The sequence below is a fragment of the Plecotus auritus genome (assembly GCF_963455305.1).
Source record: "Plecotus auritus genome assembly, chromosome: 2".
In the NCBI taxonomy this organism is placed as follows: Eukaryota; Metazoa; Chordata; class Mammalia; order Chiroptera; family Vespertilionidae; genus Plecotus; species Plecotus auritus.
The window spans coordinates 185,803,723-185,820,509 of record NC_137771.1 but is presented as its reverse complement, the minus strand read 5'-3'; the positions used below and the strand labels follow the sequence as shown (position 1 = coordinate 185,820,509).

The following is a 16,787-nucleotide window of genomic DNA, read 5'->3' as shown; positions in this document are numbered from 1 at the left end:
GTTGCTCCGTAGGTTGGAGTGTCATCCCATACATCAAAAAGGTTGTTGATTCATACACAAAAGGTATAGGGTACATACTGAGGTTTCATGTTCGATTCCAGATTGGGGTGCATACGGGAAGCAACTGGTTGATGTTTCTCTCTTCCTTCCTCTCTCTCTAAAATCAGTCAAAGCATACCTTCAGGTGAGGATAAAGCAGAAGAAGAAGAAGAAGGAGAAGGAGAAGGAGAAGGAGAAGGAGAAGGAGAAGGGGAAGGGGAAGGGGAAGGGGAAGGGGAAGGGGAAGGGGAAGGGGAAGGGGAAGGGGAAGGGGAAGGGGAAGGGGAAGGGGAAGAAGGAAGAAGGAAGAAGGAAGAAGGAAGAAGGAAGAAGGAAGAAGGAAGAAGGAAGAAGGAAGAAGGAAGAAGGAAGAAGGAAGAAGGAAGAAGGAAGAAGGAAGAAGAAGAGGCTGGTGATTCCTGATTCCTGCAGTGGCCAGCAGTCTATTAGGATATTCACATCTTTTTAAAACAGAGCTCTGAGTCTCTGGGAACCTCTTTTCTCCATAGCAATACAACAGTTAGACATTAAGGGGCCAGTGCACTGGACTGTGCTAAAGGTACAATTCTGTCTGGTGATGACAGTTCTAGTCCAAAATGGGCCTCCTATGATCATAAAAAAAATAGAGGCTCTTGATGGGAGAATAGAACACAATTTTTGTTATATATCTTTCAAAGCAAACAAGCCTTCCCAGACCCACCTCCCCAGACCTGTCAGATGAAACAGCCTCTGAGATGCTCCTGACAAGGAGCCCAAGGCTCCAACACCAGGAATTCCAGCTGGTTTGGGGGGGGGGGGGGAGGGGGTTAGAAGCGGGAGAAAATAATAGGAAAGGAAAGGAAAAATAAAAGAGAAATACCCTTATTTCCCTGCCTTGATTAGTGAATCCTTTTGCAAACTTGTCAGAACAAAAAACAAGCCAGTTTGGGGCACCTTGTTTTTGTTTCTAGTTTCCTGCTCTGAGAGAGCCAGTATGGCAGAAAGGGCACTGACTTTGACATTGAAAGACCTGGGTTTAGACTCCTGGTTTTGCTACTTGCAATTTGAGTGATCTGGGGCAAGTCACTTCGCCTCCCTGAAACTCGGGTTCCTTGCTTGTAAAAGAGTGATTTAAAAAAAATCAAAAAACCAGCCACCAGGTCTTTATGATGGTTCAGTGACTTGATATACAAAAGCGCCCGGCACAGACCCTGGCACGGGCAGGTGTGTCCTGAATGTTACATATTGCTCTTCTTCTCTCCTGAGGTAGGTCACGCAAACATTCCTGGTTGCTCTCAAGGGTCCCAAAGCTGTGACTTCCAAGGAGCCCCCAGGGGGAGCCACGGGGATTCCCTGAGGTCTGACCTAAAACGCAAGCCCCGCCTACTGTCTGAAGTGGGCGGGGCCTGGGTGAGGGGTGCGGAGGGTCTTCAGGAGGCGCCGCCCAGCTCCTGGGGTGACTCCGTCTCCCGCAGTCAGACCGACACCGCGCCGGGCACGATCCTCCGGATGTGGGTGTAGGACTTCCTGATGGTGACGCTGCCGTGGTGCGACACCCCCCGGGGCAGGACGCACTCCTCGGTCAGTTTCTGGGCCTCCGGGTCCCAGCACAGCACCGTGGCGATGACCTCGTTCTTCTCGTCGCGCCCCCCTGTGATGTAGAGCCGGTTGTTGCAGGGCGCGATGCCGCAGCTGGCCCTCTCGTGGCTGAGCTGGGTCACCAGGCTCCAGGTGTCCTCCAGGGGGCTGTAGGCGTACAGCGCTCTCATGGCCCCACCTGCAGACCAAGGGAAACACGGTGGGCCTCGCACCATTTGTTCTGGTTTTCTTCTCCTTTAACCACAAAACCATCCTTCTGACTAGGTAAGTCTACCATCTTGCCTAGAGAAAGGAGATTTACGGCTTTCTAAAAACTTCCTAAGTGCTGGAGACAGACACTTCCCACCGTCCTTTAAATTCTGCAGCCAGTGCTAATCAGGTCCCAAGGGGCACCTGGCTTCACCTAGCGGCCAAAATGCACCCCGAGACTGCTCCCTGGAAGAAATACCACGTGGTGCATCAGGCAGACTCTGCTCATAATTCCAGCTCTGCCCCTTTTGATCTGTAACCACAAGCACGTGATAGTAAGACGTCAGAAGGACCATGAGCACGAAGTAACTGGCAGAAGGCCTGGTGCATAGAAGCCGTCAGTACGTGACAGTAACCACAGGCGATAGCCCCTCTTTAAAACGAGCACGGCCTGGGACACCATTCAAGGTACTCATCTCCAGATTAGACCTTTAAGCAGTCATGAGCCTGACCATAAACACAAATGAAACCTCAACCATGTAAGAGAGGGGTTTTTCCTTCATCTCTTTCCATATTTACTTGTCCGATTATCTCTTATTTGCTTACGTTATTTATTTTTGGCATCCCCTTTATCGGTAGTTCTCAATCCTTGCTGCACATTAAAGTCACCTGTACCTTAAAAACACTTGCAACTGCCCTAGCCGGTTTGGCTGATAGAGCATCAGCCTGGGAACTGAAAGGTCCCAGGTTTGATTCCGGTCAAGGGCACATGCCCAGGTTGTGGGCTCAATCCCCAGTGGGGGACTTGCAGGAGGCAGCCAATCCATGATTCTCTCTCATTGTGGATGTTTCTATCTCTCTCTCCCTCTTCCTTCCTCTCTGAAATCAATAAAAATATATTTAAAAAAACAACAACAACAACAAAAAACACTAGCAACTGTTGGCCAGCATCCTCTTTCCCATTCTGATTTCATTGGTCCGAAGTGAGGCCCAGCTGCCCATACTTTTGTAATAAGCTCCAAGGTGATTCTAATGAGTAGTCAAGATTGAGATCCATCATCCTTAACATTACATGCCAACTGTGGTCTGGCTGGCCAGGCTTTCCTTTGGGCAAACTTGCAACTTTTCAGAGCCCCCAAAGCAAGTAGGGAGAGTAAAATCCCCATGAACACAAAAGAAGAAATAATGATAGCTACTATTTATTGGGCACTTATCATACTGTGCACATTTCAATATCTGCACATGTTCCTGCAGCAACTTCTAACTCCTCCCTGAGTCCCAGGGATGATTTGCTTTGTATGTCTCCTAAATGTGGGCAGTTTTCTGCCTCGAGGACTTCAAGGGAAATCCCACCAAAGCCTGGTCCAATCCTATCTTCTCTTCCTTTTCAACCAGGAATTTGTGAGTTCCCAGGAGGGCTTCGTCTGATCTACCTGCATGGCTTCATGGGTGGGGAACCTTGGATACATAAGAAGCCATTTGCTCACTTACCAACGACATAGATGCGGTCCCGGAAACTCACTGCGTTGATGCATTTAGCCTCCACTGGCATGGGCGACTTTAAACTCCACTTATTGGTTGAAGGGTCGTAACACTGAGTCTTGTCCGTGGCCAGTTTTCCATTGGGCCCTCCCCCAATCACATAGAGCTTCTTCTTATGACTGGTGGCTGCAAAGGAACTGACATGGACGAGGAGGGGCGCGGCCTGTAGAGACGCAGGCCCAGGAGAAGCTGTCAGTCACATTGCCCAGCTTGCTGCAGTGGCTCACAGGACACAGGCCAGGAGCCAGGGCACACAAGCCTGGGCATCCTTTGCCTGAAGTCACAAGGCCTGTAGCCTTGACTCCCCTTGAAACACAGAGAGGATCAGAGCACATATATCCCACCCTCCCTCCAGACTCTAGCAGGCGCTGGGTGTTTCCAGCCTGTTTCTCCCAGAGTTCGGTTCTCAGGTGAGGAGGGGGAGTGACAGGAATAAATGTTTCCACAGATGAAACCAGCCAGTATTGGAGAGAAATGCTTTTTCAAACGTGCATAGTCATATTCATTCATGTGTTTATTCACTTAAAATTATTCACGATATGCCAGGCATTGTCCTTGGTGTTTATAATATCCAGGAAGAAAAAATGGTAAACGGGTTTCAGGTGGCCACAGGTAAACAGACTCTACCACTCTGGGGCAACATGCAGATTTGGGGATTAAGCCAGACTTGTGCTTCCACTCTGTGAACCCCAAGGCACTAAAGGGGTCCTCCAAGAGCTTCTTGCTCATTGACATGGTCCTCTTGGGCCATGGACCAACCCACAAGTGCCAAGTAATGGGACTTACCAAACTGAGAAGATCTTAGTATACCCCCTCCCCCATTAAACATTAAGGGCTCCCTATTTGGAACTCCTCAGGTTGACAGGTCTGGGTGCCAGGAGGACCTGGCTACCTGTGCTGTGCCTACAATAACCATGCTTTACACTCATCAAAACTGAAACATGCTCTGACATATGATAAGACAAGGAGAGAAAGAAAATATGAAAGTGGGAATAACCTGGAAATACCAGGAAGTGAGATCACTTGACTTTTTTTTTTTTAATTATTGTGGTAAGAACACTTAACATGGGGTCTACCCTCTTAACACATTTTTGAAAGTACAGTAAGCATTGTTATCTATAGCACAATGTTGTACAGCAGATCTCCAGAGCGTATCCTTTGCACCCATTGATTAGCAATGCCTTACCTTTGCCTGAGTGTGATATATACCTGAGTTTGCATTGTGAAACTTGTTAAACTCTTGCATGCAAGTATATAAAATATGATTCACTAATAAGCAAATAAACAAGGGCTGATTTCTAAGCACTACCAAATGACTGCATTCAACAAACACTGTGTTAAAGGGATCCTTGCGTGTCCCGTGTGGAGAAGACAAGGATAGATGGCATCTGAGGATACGGAGACTATGGGCCAAGATATGCACCCAGAGTAGGATCCAGCCTCCCCCCACTCCCCACATCTGGGGTTCTGGCTAGGATAGGGCAGGTGTACACAAAGCTGTGACCTGATCAGCAGTGCTAAAGCAATGATTTCTATGATGCGGGAAGCTCACAGCCACCAAAAATGTTCTCAGTGGGAGCCAAGTGATCAGAAAGCCATATAACCACACTGGCATATACCCTTTTTTAGGCTTTGAAGTAATAATACAAACAGAGTTACCCATATAAATAATCTCTGATACCTCTGACCAGCAATTGTGGAAGGGGTCGTAGGTCTCCACGTTGTTGATCCTCTGCAAGCCATCAAAACCTCCAATCACATAGACCTTGCCACCCAACACCACCATCTTATGCCTCCAGCGGCCTATGTTCAAATACTCTATTTGGATCCATTTGTTGATTGAAGAATTATATTTCCAAACATCGTGCTGTGTTTCTTTGCCACCTAGAAGAGATGCAGAGCGTTTAAGAAACCACCGGATGTGTCAGAAATACAGCTTCTCCCATAATTTCCCACAGATCCATAAGTGCTGAATCCCCAGGCCAGCCCTTCTAAGAAAAGAGAAAAGAAATCCTGAAGGTGTGTGTGGCCTATTTGGGGGACAGAACCAACACAGAGGAACGAAAAGGGACAGTGTGAACTGGGGTGAATAATTCTCCAGACGTGTCATGTGGCATCTCTGTGCCGTGAGAGCTCAGGGAAGAGGTGGGCTTCAGGGAGGCAGGACCATATTCTCCTCCACCCACAGCAGGAGCCTGGACTCCATGTTTGTGAAGCTAAGAAGCAAGCTGTAAAGCAGGACAGATAAGTCTGGACTGTGCAGGGCCTTCCTTGACCAGCAGGCAAATTAAAAAGCAGCTTATGTTCTGTTTGCTTATTTATTTTTAAAAATGCAAACCAATAAATATTTTAAAGTCCCCGGAGTTGCCTAGCTGGTTGGCTCAGTGGTTGACCATCGACCGATGAACCAAGAAATCACTGGTTGATTCCCGGTCAGGGCACACGCCTGGGTTGCAGTCTCGATCCCTAGTAAGGTGCATGCAGGAGGCAGCCTCCTGGACACACCGTTAAACTGCATTTCCCAGCCCACCTGCAATGTTTCTCTCTCATCCATTGATGTTTCTATCTCTCCCTCTCCCTCCCTCTCTCTCTAAACAAATCAATAAAAACATATTTTAAAAAATTATCTGGGTTTATAACTGTACAAAAAATACAAGTGGGGTTGACCTGTTTTTAAACAATTTTTACTATAAAAGAATGAGATGCTCCCATTAGAAAATGTGAGAGTGAGCTGGTAAATCATTTTTTCAAAACAACTCTCTTATTAAACAGAAAATACATAGTTTAATTCGGAAGAGAGAACAAAACAGAGGAGAACTGTCCTTTTTGGTGACTTTAATCAAATATTTTAACAAATTTTTATTTCCAATTCCCCATCAGCACCGAGTGCCAACTCAGCTACCTAATGAAAAATACGTACTTTTCAGACTTGTTAACCTGCCCTACTGCCCTAGTGCGGCAATGAATGTCACTGATGATGCTCCGTGTCATGGATAAGTGTTTCTCTAGGATGGAGCCCAAAAGAGGGTTTCCTAAGTCAAGGGTGTACATACCTTGAATTTTTATAGGTGCTGCCAAAGAGCCCTCTAAAGCTGCTGGTTGTCCTTTCCCCATGCCCCACCCACAGTGGATGTAAGGAGGGGGGTTGGGGGTTGTTTTGGGGTGTTTTCTTTGTTGTTGTTTTATAGCCTAATGGAGAAAAATAATGCCACTTTGGTTCTCCCTGGCTATTAGGGATACTGAGCTTTTTCCCCTTCTGTGAATTTTTAGTTCATTTAGTTTAATCATTTTTCTTTTGGTTGTGTGCCTTTTAGAGATCTCTATTTACTTAAAACTCTATGATATTGGTCCCATGTAGGTAGTGTCAAAACTTACTAAATAACTATAAACTTTCAAAGAAATGCATGCAAATTTTATTTAAAAAGAAAAAGAACTCTATGAATTTTACTTCATAAAAGAAGACCTGATTAACTGGGCAGGCGTATCGTGTGCATAGATAAGAAGACATCAACCTTCTCCAGATATATCCACTTATCCAGCGCCTTCAGGAATTTTCAGGGATCTTGAAAAGATCATTCTAAATTTCACTTGGAAGAGTAAATTTGGAAAGATTTCTAAGGAACTTGTGACAAAGAAAAATGAAGAGGGGGCTTTCCACAGCAAATATCAAACTATACTACACAGCTATTATACAAACAACGTGGTGCTGCATCAGACCACACACACTGATCAATAACAGCCAGAGTACAGAACAGACTAAAAGATGTAGAGATCATTTTATCATTCAATAAATGGTCTTAGAACACTTTTAGAGAAAAATTAAGATAGATCCCTATTCCACATTACCTTAAAATAAACCTCAAATGTAAATGCTTTAAACGTAACTGAAGAAAATATAGAAGATGTTAAGGATCTTCAGGTGGGATTTGAAACCCAGAATCATGTAAGAAAGTTACTATATAAAATCTAAATCAATGTTAGAAAACAACACAGCCTGGGAGAAAGTACTTGCAATACAAATAACAAAAGGTATATGATAAGAACTCCAAAAACTTAATTTAAAAAAAAAAAGACAAACAACCAATAGAAAAACAGTGTGAATAGATAATTTGTAAAATCAATACAGTTAGCTATTAAATATACAGAAATATACTCGACCTCATTAATGATCCAAGTGTATAAATTTAAGCATTCTAGACTATTAAAAGTGTAATTGACTGATAATAAAAAATAACATAAAATGGATGTTGAAAATGGCCACTGTTATTCATCATTGGTTGAACTGTAAATTGGTACAAACTTTCTGGAGGACAATTTAGCAATATTTACAAGAATTCTAAATCCTCACATCTTATGACCACTTCTAGGAATCTCTCCAAATAGCAGCACAAGTTCATAAACATATGTGCAATTTTTTTTAGTGGAAAAATAAAAGCTGAAAAACAATCATGGTTCATTTATTCAATAAACTGTCCTGCAGCTGGTAAAAGGAATAATGATAATGAAATGATGCTAATGATGGCTAACACTGTTGAGGTCTCACTGTGTGCTTGGGATCATGCTGTGCTTCACATGTATTATATCACTTAAAACATATGATAAATCCATTACACCAACTGCAATGATGTGGAAAATGTATTGTGAATTGAAGTGCAAATTTCTGTTGATTTTATTGTGTACTAGAGGTCCAGTGCACAAAATTCGTGCATGGGAGGGGGGATCCCCTCAGCCCAGCCTGCACACTCTCCAATCTGGGACCCCTCAGGGGATGTCCGACTGCCGATCCTAGGGATCAGACCTAAACCGGCAGTCGGACATCCCCCTCACAATCCAGGACTGCTGGCTCCTAACTGCTCACCTGCCTGCCTGCCTGATTGCCCCTCACTGCCCCCCCCTGCCAGCCAGATCACCCCTAACTGCTTCTGCCTGCCGGCCTGATCACCCCTAACTGCCCCCTCTGCTGACCTGATCACCACTAACTGCCCCCCCTGCCGGCCTGGTCGCCCCATGCAGCCTGCTGTTCAGTTGTTTGGTCGTCTCTCACTAACTTCTCTGCCGGCCTGGTTGCCCCACACAGCCTGCTTGTTCAGTTGTTTGGTCGTCCCTCACTAACCCCCCTGCCGGCCTTGTCACCCCACACAGCCTGCTGTTCGATCATCCATCTGGTTGTTTCAGTCATGACAGCCCCTGACTTTTTATATATTAGGATAACAAGCATGCTTTCATGTATTGCTTGTATCATTTTTTAAAAAGACAACGACACATTTAAGAGAAGGACAAGTTATAGAATAACATGCAGTAGATGTGGCAAAGACTGACTATAATTACAAACCCCATCTTTTCCGCCTGGACACACAGTTAAACTGCATTTCCCAGCCCACCTGCAGGGGGTGGGGGGGGGGGGCAGGGAGGGCATGTGGCTCATTCTTGCCAATAGACCAGCCGTGGGCAAACTATGGCCCGCGGGCTGGATCCGGCCCGTTCGGCTGTCCTATCCAGCCCGCGGAGCCGAAAGAGCGGAGGGTTCTCTTGCTCTCCCCTCCGCTCCTTTACTTTGAATTTATATTAGTTCACACAAACACTCCATCCATGCTTTTGTTCCGGCCCTCTGGTCCAGTTTAAGAACCCATTGTGGCCCTCGAGTCAAAAAGTTTGCCCACCCCTGCAATAGACTGTGAGTAGAATTGTGAATGCAGACTAAGGCTGTTCTCAGCTCGTTCACACTCAACTCATTCATTTTCTCTCTCCTCTTGAAATGAAGACCACATATTGAAAACAGCAGCATCACAAGATGGGAGGAGCCTAGGTCCCTGAGTGACTGAGCAGAGCAACCCCATATACTGTTATGGTAATTCACTGAGATTTAGAATTAGTTACTAAAGTTGGCATTATTTACTCTAAAGCAATATAAAACTATTTTTAACTTAAAATATAGGATTGTAATGACACAGAGAAACTGACATATTTTACTTCATACTCTATATTATTTGAATCTTCTACAACAATTAAAACATATTTCTACAAGATAAAAGAACGCTATAACCTCATCTATGATATTAATATATCCCAAGAAGAACTGACTTGACCTTGATTTTGGAGGAAGCCAGCTCTAGGAAGCAGCTTTCCCCCCAAATAAGTACAGATTAGAGAGCACCTTCTAGAGAAGAGAAGGGATACTTGTCTCCTCCCTTGGGGCCCCAAGAAGAGCTGGGTCACTTTTGGGGAAAGCATGGGACTCAGAGAACCTGGGTTGGAATCTTGCCTGACATTTACCAGTGTGTGGCCATAGGTGCATTCCATAACCTTTCTGAGCTTCCATTTTCTCCATCTGTAACCTGGAGATTTAAGTCACCTATCTTATAGAGTTGATGTGAGAGGCATATGATTAAATGCTACCAAATTATAAATTCATCTACTATGCTGCAGAGATGGTAGAAAATATGTCTTTCAATAAATATTCATTGAGCATTTACTATGGTGGCCAGGCACAGTGCTAGGTGTTGGGAATAGTGCTGACTGTCAGATAATTTAAGGATTAATGGTTGATAGGCATAAATCATTGTAAATAATTGATCAAACTACTTAGAAGTAAGAAATGAAAAAAATTCTGGATGCTTTGGGAGTGTCTAAAAGTATGACCTAATAAACTTGAAGGATCAGTTCTTGGAGAAGAGCAGACATTTTTATTCATTACTGTATTCCCAGGGCCAAGCTTCGTGTACTATGCCTATAACAGACACCAAATAAATTCTAGTATCTCTTTCCTGTTTCTCTTCCTGCTCCCCAGATCCTAGCACAATATTGCTCACAGGTTAGTGCTCATCAAGTAAAAATGTGCTTTCCAAGATAAGGCCACCTGAGCTTCTGCTTTCCATATCCTGACCCAGTCAGAGCTAGATTGTTGCCATTTACAGTAATTCTTCTAGGATGGCTGCCTGCCCTTACTCAGGAAAATATGTAGTGCCAATGTGGACTTGCTTTGGCATCACGTGGCTCCTGCTTACCTGAGATGTAGACCTCATTTTTTAATGTCACGCATGCAAACTCCACCCACTTCTTATTCTCACTCTCCAGCTCATGCTCCGTCATTGGGAGCTTGGCCACCTCCAGGCGGCTGCGCCTCAGGGGGTCCAGGCAGGTTACCTCCGCCACAAACCGCTCATCCTTCGTGCAGCCACCGATGATCATGAACACCTCAGACTGGAACTCATGCATCCTGGGCTTGGTGCGCTCTGATATTATCTGGAAAACCAATGGGAGTACAGGATGACACAGGGTTTCAGAGCTCAGGTTATGGAGCCAGCAGACCAGGGCCCAGTTCCCAACTCTGCCATTGTGTGACCAGGTTACATCACCTCCCTGAGCCTCAGTTTTATCATCTGTCTATTAGAGATTATAGTGGTAACTACCTCACAGGTTTGCTGTGAGGATTCATTGAGATCATATACATAGTGTGTTTGGCCCAGAGCCTGGTATATAATAGGTACTCAATAAAGGTTATCTTTTATTGCTTTTGCTGCCATTTTAAGAACTCCAGGTCTGTTTACCATCAAATGCACTTCTTGCTTCTCCCTTCCTACCTGATATGAAGCCTTGAATCCTAGAATTCCATTTTTGGCCACCTTCCACTCCTGCCTTGTTCCAATATCTTGATGACATCCCAGACTTTTGTTCACTACCACACTTCTTCTAAAAGAGAGGTCCTGACAGTGGGAGAAGGGTGTGGCCAAGCAGGTTGGGGGACTGAGTCTCAACCTCAAGCATATGACCCTTCAGAACCTTGAACAAGCAAAGAGAGCCACACCATGGATATTTGAACCCAGCTGAAAGAGCAGACGTCTGGAGTCAAATACACCAGAGTTTGGGTCCACCAACCTATGGCCTTGTGACCATGGAGAAGCAACACAATCTCTGTAAATGCCTATAATCATTTCTATGCCATCAGACCTTGGTATAGATCAAGGTGGAAATTTAGGAGGAAGTGAAACAGAGGGGCAACTTTTCTGTCCCAAAAGACCTTTCCCAATGAAGGTACCAGCTACCATTTCTAAGTTAAATACAGATTGACATTTGCTTTTAGGGTTTTAAAATGTCCCACTGTCATCAACTTCATGAACTTGGAGGAGGGACAAGATTAAGAAGGAGAGATAATGATAGGACAAGAAGGGTTAACGTTTGGGAAAGGAAGGTGAAGTGAGTTCCAGGAGTAGCCTCCACACTTACACTACTGTCACCAGGAACAAACCCAAGATCATTCAAGCAGTGAGCAGACAGGGAGTTTCATAAATCAACTAACAACGAGACCGCAAGCCAGGGATCACAGTGGTGGGTTGGTTCAGTTACCCAGCCTGCAATGGAAATGGGAAAGTGCTTTGAGCTGGATTGGGGGCAATAAAAGCAGCAAAAACCTAGGACACAGTGAAAAGAGAGATTTTAGCCTAAGACAAAGAAAATGTCTGATTGTGGGAGATAGGGCACCATAAACAAACTGAGTGAGAATAAGAACAGTCTTCATTTGTGGGGCATTTACCATGTGCCAGACACTGTGCTAAGCACATCTAATTCATTATCTGATTATATCTCAGAACAATTCTAGCAGCTGGTAGGCATTATTATCTCCATGTTGCAGATTGGGTCTGAGCTCTAGAGCAGTTAAGTAGCCCAAGGTCACACTGTAGGTAAATTGTGCAAAGTTAAAGCCAAGATTCTCCTGACTGCAAGCCCAAATTTCTGCCACTGGAGACTTTTCCAGATATCAGAATTCTCTCTCCTCCTAAATCCAAAGTTTATGCTCCCACTCCCCACCCCCACCCGATTTCAAATACAAAAGGCAGAGCAGATGTTTTATAGCAGCAATTTTGCAGAAGACATAGTAGAGATATTTTATATCAAAAGAATGCCTTCATCACCTGCATTTCAGAGACTAAACAAATGGGAAGCAGAGACAGAAATAGCCAGAATTTTGGAAATACAGTTGATCAAGACTCTGAACTTTAAATGCTTCACTGAATACAGCTGCAGAAACTGACACTTGTCCAAGTGTATGAGGGTTTTGATTCCCAGTGCTGAGCCACCTGCCAGCGACCCACATACCCAGCATGGGATATGACCCATGTGATTGCCTACACTCCCTCCATCGGTCTACTCACCACCCTTCATTTGCTTACTGTCCTCTGTTCTCTGAAAGACAGACATTTAGCAAGGCAGAGATTTTCTTTATAGTGCCTGGTGCCATTTCTGGCATAGTGTTACTGTTGAGGGTTTATTTGTAAAAAATGAAGGCATAGCATATTAAAATATATGGGATGCTGTTAAAGTAGTACTTGGGGGAAATTTTATAGTACTAATGACAATATTAGGGGGGAAAGGTCTCAAATCAATAACCTCCAAATCTACCTAAGAAACTAAAAAAAGAAAAACCCAAAGGAAGCAGAAGTCATGAAATAATCAAGATTAGATTAGAAATAAGTTAAATAGAAAACATAAAAGCAATAGAGAAAAATAAAATTAAACCAGAAGCTTGTTCTTTGAGAAAATCAATACAATTGACAAACCTCAAGCCAAACTGATCAGAAAAAAAAAAGGAGACACAAATCACCACTATCTGGAATGGGAGATGTGAGTGACATCACTACAGATTCTACAGATAATAAGGGAATATTGTGAACAACATTAAACCAACATATTCAGTAACTTCTATGAAATGGGAAAGTTCTTTGAAAAATACAAACTATTAAAGCTCATTCTAGAAGAAATAGATAACCTGAATAGCCCAACCTCTATTAAAGAAATACAATTTATAACTAAAGACCACACACACACACACACACACACAAAACCCCTCCTGGTTCTAATAACATCACTGGTAAAACTACCAAACATTTAAAGATATATTTGCAGAGTAAATGAGTGACAATGAATCTGAGGACAACACAGAACTAGAAAGGACACATGGGGAAAGGAGGAGGCTCCTGGGGGGCTTCACACAGGTCATCCCTAAGCCACCCTTTACTCAGATATCTACCAATGGCCTAATGAAGAAGGTTTGGTAGCCAAACCCAGAAGTATTGTATAGTGGGATATATGCAGGCGTCCTCAAACTACGGCCCGCAGGCCACATGCGGCCCGTCGAGGACATTTATCTGGCCCGCCGGTTGCCACTGCCTGTCCTGCTTAGCAGCCGACTCGTCCTGGGCCCGCAGTGCGCATAGGAATTTGTTCATAGTTTTTTTTTTAAACTATAGTCCAGCCCTCCTACGGTCTGAGAGACAGTGAACTGGCCCCCTGTTTAAAAAGTTTGAGGCCCCCTGGATATATGTGTGGGTTTCATGTATATAAACTTAGTCCCTATTTCATTACTTCCTGACTGCTTATCCGCCTCCACTAAATTTAGTATTGTCTTTATACAGTAATGAATAAAATATTTCTTCAATTGTTAAGGAGAATCAGGTAGATTCAAATGATATGCACATTCAATGTTTTGGTCTCCGTTTATTCATTCACCAAACCTTTATCAATCACTTACTATATACCAGGGAATCTCCTAAAGTCTGGAGATGAAAATTCCAATACAACATACTTTCTACCATAACAAGCTCCCAACCTCGAGATATTTACAGATGAGGAATTCAATGGTTGACATGTAGCAGTCAGTGTTAAAATACTGCAATGCATCAGGGGCTGAGAATGGGAGAAGCTTTGGAGAACTGAATGCTTGAACCGAATTTTGAAGCAGGAGCAGAAGTTGACTAGAAGAAGAAGAGGGAAAAGGCATCTGAACAGTGCCTTCATTAGCTGGAGGCGGAAAAACAGGTCCACTCTGGGAATTTCTAATTCCCCAAATTAGCAGTGTCTTTGGGCTGTAGCAGAAGAAAGGGGCTGGAGATGGCACTAGAGAAGCAGGCAGGAGGTGAAGGGGGCAGGAAGTGTGGGCTTTATCCCAAAAGGGGCGAGGGACCAGTGAAGAGGGTAAGCCTAGAGAGAAATGATTAGGCTCGAGTTTTAGATCATCCGGCTGATGAATGAACTGGAGAAAGGCCAAACTGGAGCAGGAAGGTGAGTTTTGAGGAACTTTCAGAAATTCGGGAAGGAAATAATGAGAGTCTGAACTAAGGGAACATCAGGTTCCCCAGAGTGGGCAGGAAGAAAGCAGCACCCGGTGGAAGGGCGACTGGACAGGGCACATTCTGTCCATGTATGTGTCACCCCCACTACCCTCCCACCCTTCCACAGCTGGCAAGAGAAGGGACGTGCCAGGCTTGGTGCTGGGTGATTTCTGTATCTCACCTAATCCTCTCAGAAGCTGCCCATGAGGCATTATCATCCCCATTTTACAGATCAGAGATCCAGGGCTTCTGGAACTGCCTGACTCAAACTGTAATGTAGCATCTTCTTGCTCTAAGGATCTGCCAGCCAGCCTCACCTGATCTCTATGAGGCCTGCTAACTCCTTTACTTAGCTGGTTAACGGCAGCACCTCTCATCTCACCTCATTGCCAGAAAGGTGGTACATCCTGGCTTCCTGGAGCAGCGGGAAGACCTCCGGGCACTGCCTGATGAGAGGATCTGCCTCCACCGTCTCCACAAAGTACCACGGGTCCAGAAGCGGCAGGCGCACATACTCCAGGATGTAGGGGAGCAAGCAGAGCCGCTCCGACTGCTTGTGCCTGACCCAGCTCATCACCGTCTCAAACACCTGAGCTTCCTCCGTCACATAAAGGTCATCACTCTTCAAGATGTGATACAGAGTGTCCACAGGAAGTTCAAGGAACTCCTCGGCGTTCAGAATCTGCACAAAGTTCTGGATGATGTAACTTTGAACCTGCTTCTTTAGACTGTCCAAGGAGTGCGTGTCTGCCAGCCTCAGGATCCCAACACAGTTTTCTGGGTTCAAGGCTTCGGTGAGGAAGCTGGCGCAGGCATCCACCATCCGCAGGAACTAAGAGAACAATAAGGGACTAGCTAAATAGGTAAGAATACATTCCTATTTTTGACAGCTCTATAGTCATTAAGAAAACATGTTGTAGAAGAATATTAAATGGCGTAGAACATTTTTATAGTGCTCTAAGTTTTAAAATCTGTTCATGGAATCTGATCGAGCCTCTAGTTTTAATCAGCAACTACAGGAAATAGAGGTGAGCCCTGGCCGGTGTGGCTCAGTTGGTTGAGGATCGCCCTGTGCGCCTAAAGGTCACTGGTTGGTTCCGGGTTAGGGCACATGCCGGGTTGCAGTTTTGGTCCTGGTCCGGGTGCGTGCAAGAGGCAAACTGATTAATGTTTCCTTCTCTCTATCTCCCTCTCCCTTCCTCTTTCTCTAAAATCAAGTGGAAGTATATACCCTGTTCATGAATTCAACATCATTAAAATCAACATCATTAAAATGTTCATACTACCCAAAGCGATACAATCCCTATTAAAATGCCAACAGCATATTTCACAGACCTAGGACAAACTCTCCAAAAATTTACATGGAATAAAATAAAAAAAAAAGACCCGGAATAGCTGCAGCAATCCTGAGAAAGAAGAACAATGTTGGAGGAATCACAATACCAGATATCAAGCTATATTACAAAGCCACTGATCTCAAAACTGCCTGGTACTGGCATAAGAACACACATATAGACCAATAGAACAGAACCCAGAAATCGACCCAAGCCATTATGCTCAATTAATATTTGGACAAAGGAGGCAAGAGAATACAATGAGTCAAGACAGTCTCTTCAATAAATGGTGCTGGGAAAATTGGACAGATATATGCAAAAAAAATGAAACTAGACCACCAACTTACACCATTCACAAAAATAAACTAAAAATGGATAAAGGACTTAAATGTAAGACAGGAAACCATAAAAATCTTAGAAAATCCATAGGCAGTAAAATATCAGACATATGTCGTAGCAATATCTTTACTGATACATCTCCTAGGTTAATGGAAACTAAGGGGAAAATAAACAAATGGAAATACATCAAAATAAAAAGCTTCTGCACAGCGAAAGAAACCATCAACAAAACAATAAGAAAGCCCACTGCATGGGAGAACATATTTGCCAATGTTACATCCAATAAGGGTTTAATCTCCAAAATTGATAGGGAACTCATACAACTTAACAAAAGGAAGATAATCCAATCAAAAAATGGGCAAAGGACCTAAATAGACACTTTTTGAAAGTGGATATACAGAAGGCCAAGAGGTATATGAAAAAATGCTTAAAGTCGTTAATTATCCAAGAGATGCAAATCAAAACAACAATGAGGTACCATCTCACACCTGTCAGAATGGCTAACATCAACAAATCAACAAACAACAAAAGTGCTGGCAAGGATGCAGAGAAAAAGGAACCCTTGTGCACTGCTGGTGGGAATGCAGACTGGTGCAGCCACTGTAGAGAACAGTATGAAGTTTCCTCAAAAAATTAAAAATGGAACACCCATTTGACCCAA

At 44.0% G+C, this 16,787-nt stretch overlaps 1 protein-coding gene across 1 annotated transcript in view; it reads right to left on the bottom strand.

Moving 5' to 3' along the window:
* Window positions 1-690: 690 nt before the first annotated feature.
* The window catches only part of KLHL6 (kelch like family member 6), a 55,106-nt gene continuing 39,009 nt past the window's right edge, over window positions 691-16,787 (bottom strand). The window contains exons 3-7 of the mRNA XM_080655614.1: window positions 14,836-15,285; window positions 10,353-10,590; window positions 5,030-5,232; window positions 3,298-3,511; window positions 691-1,795 (exon numbers count right to left, since the gene is read on the bottom strand). Coding sequence (XP_080511740.1) covers window positions 1,494-1,795; window positions 3,298-3,511; window positions 5,030-5,232; window positions 10,353-10,590; window positions 14,836-15,285 — 1,407 coding nt within the window. The 3' untranslated portion in view covers window positions 691-1,493. The remainder of the gene's footprint in view (window positions 1,796-3,297; window positions 3,512-5,029; window positions 5,233-10,352; window positions 10,591-14,835; window positions 15,286-16,787) is intronic.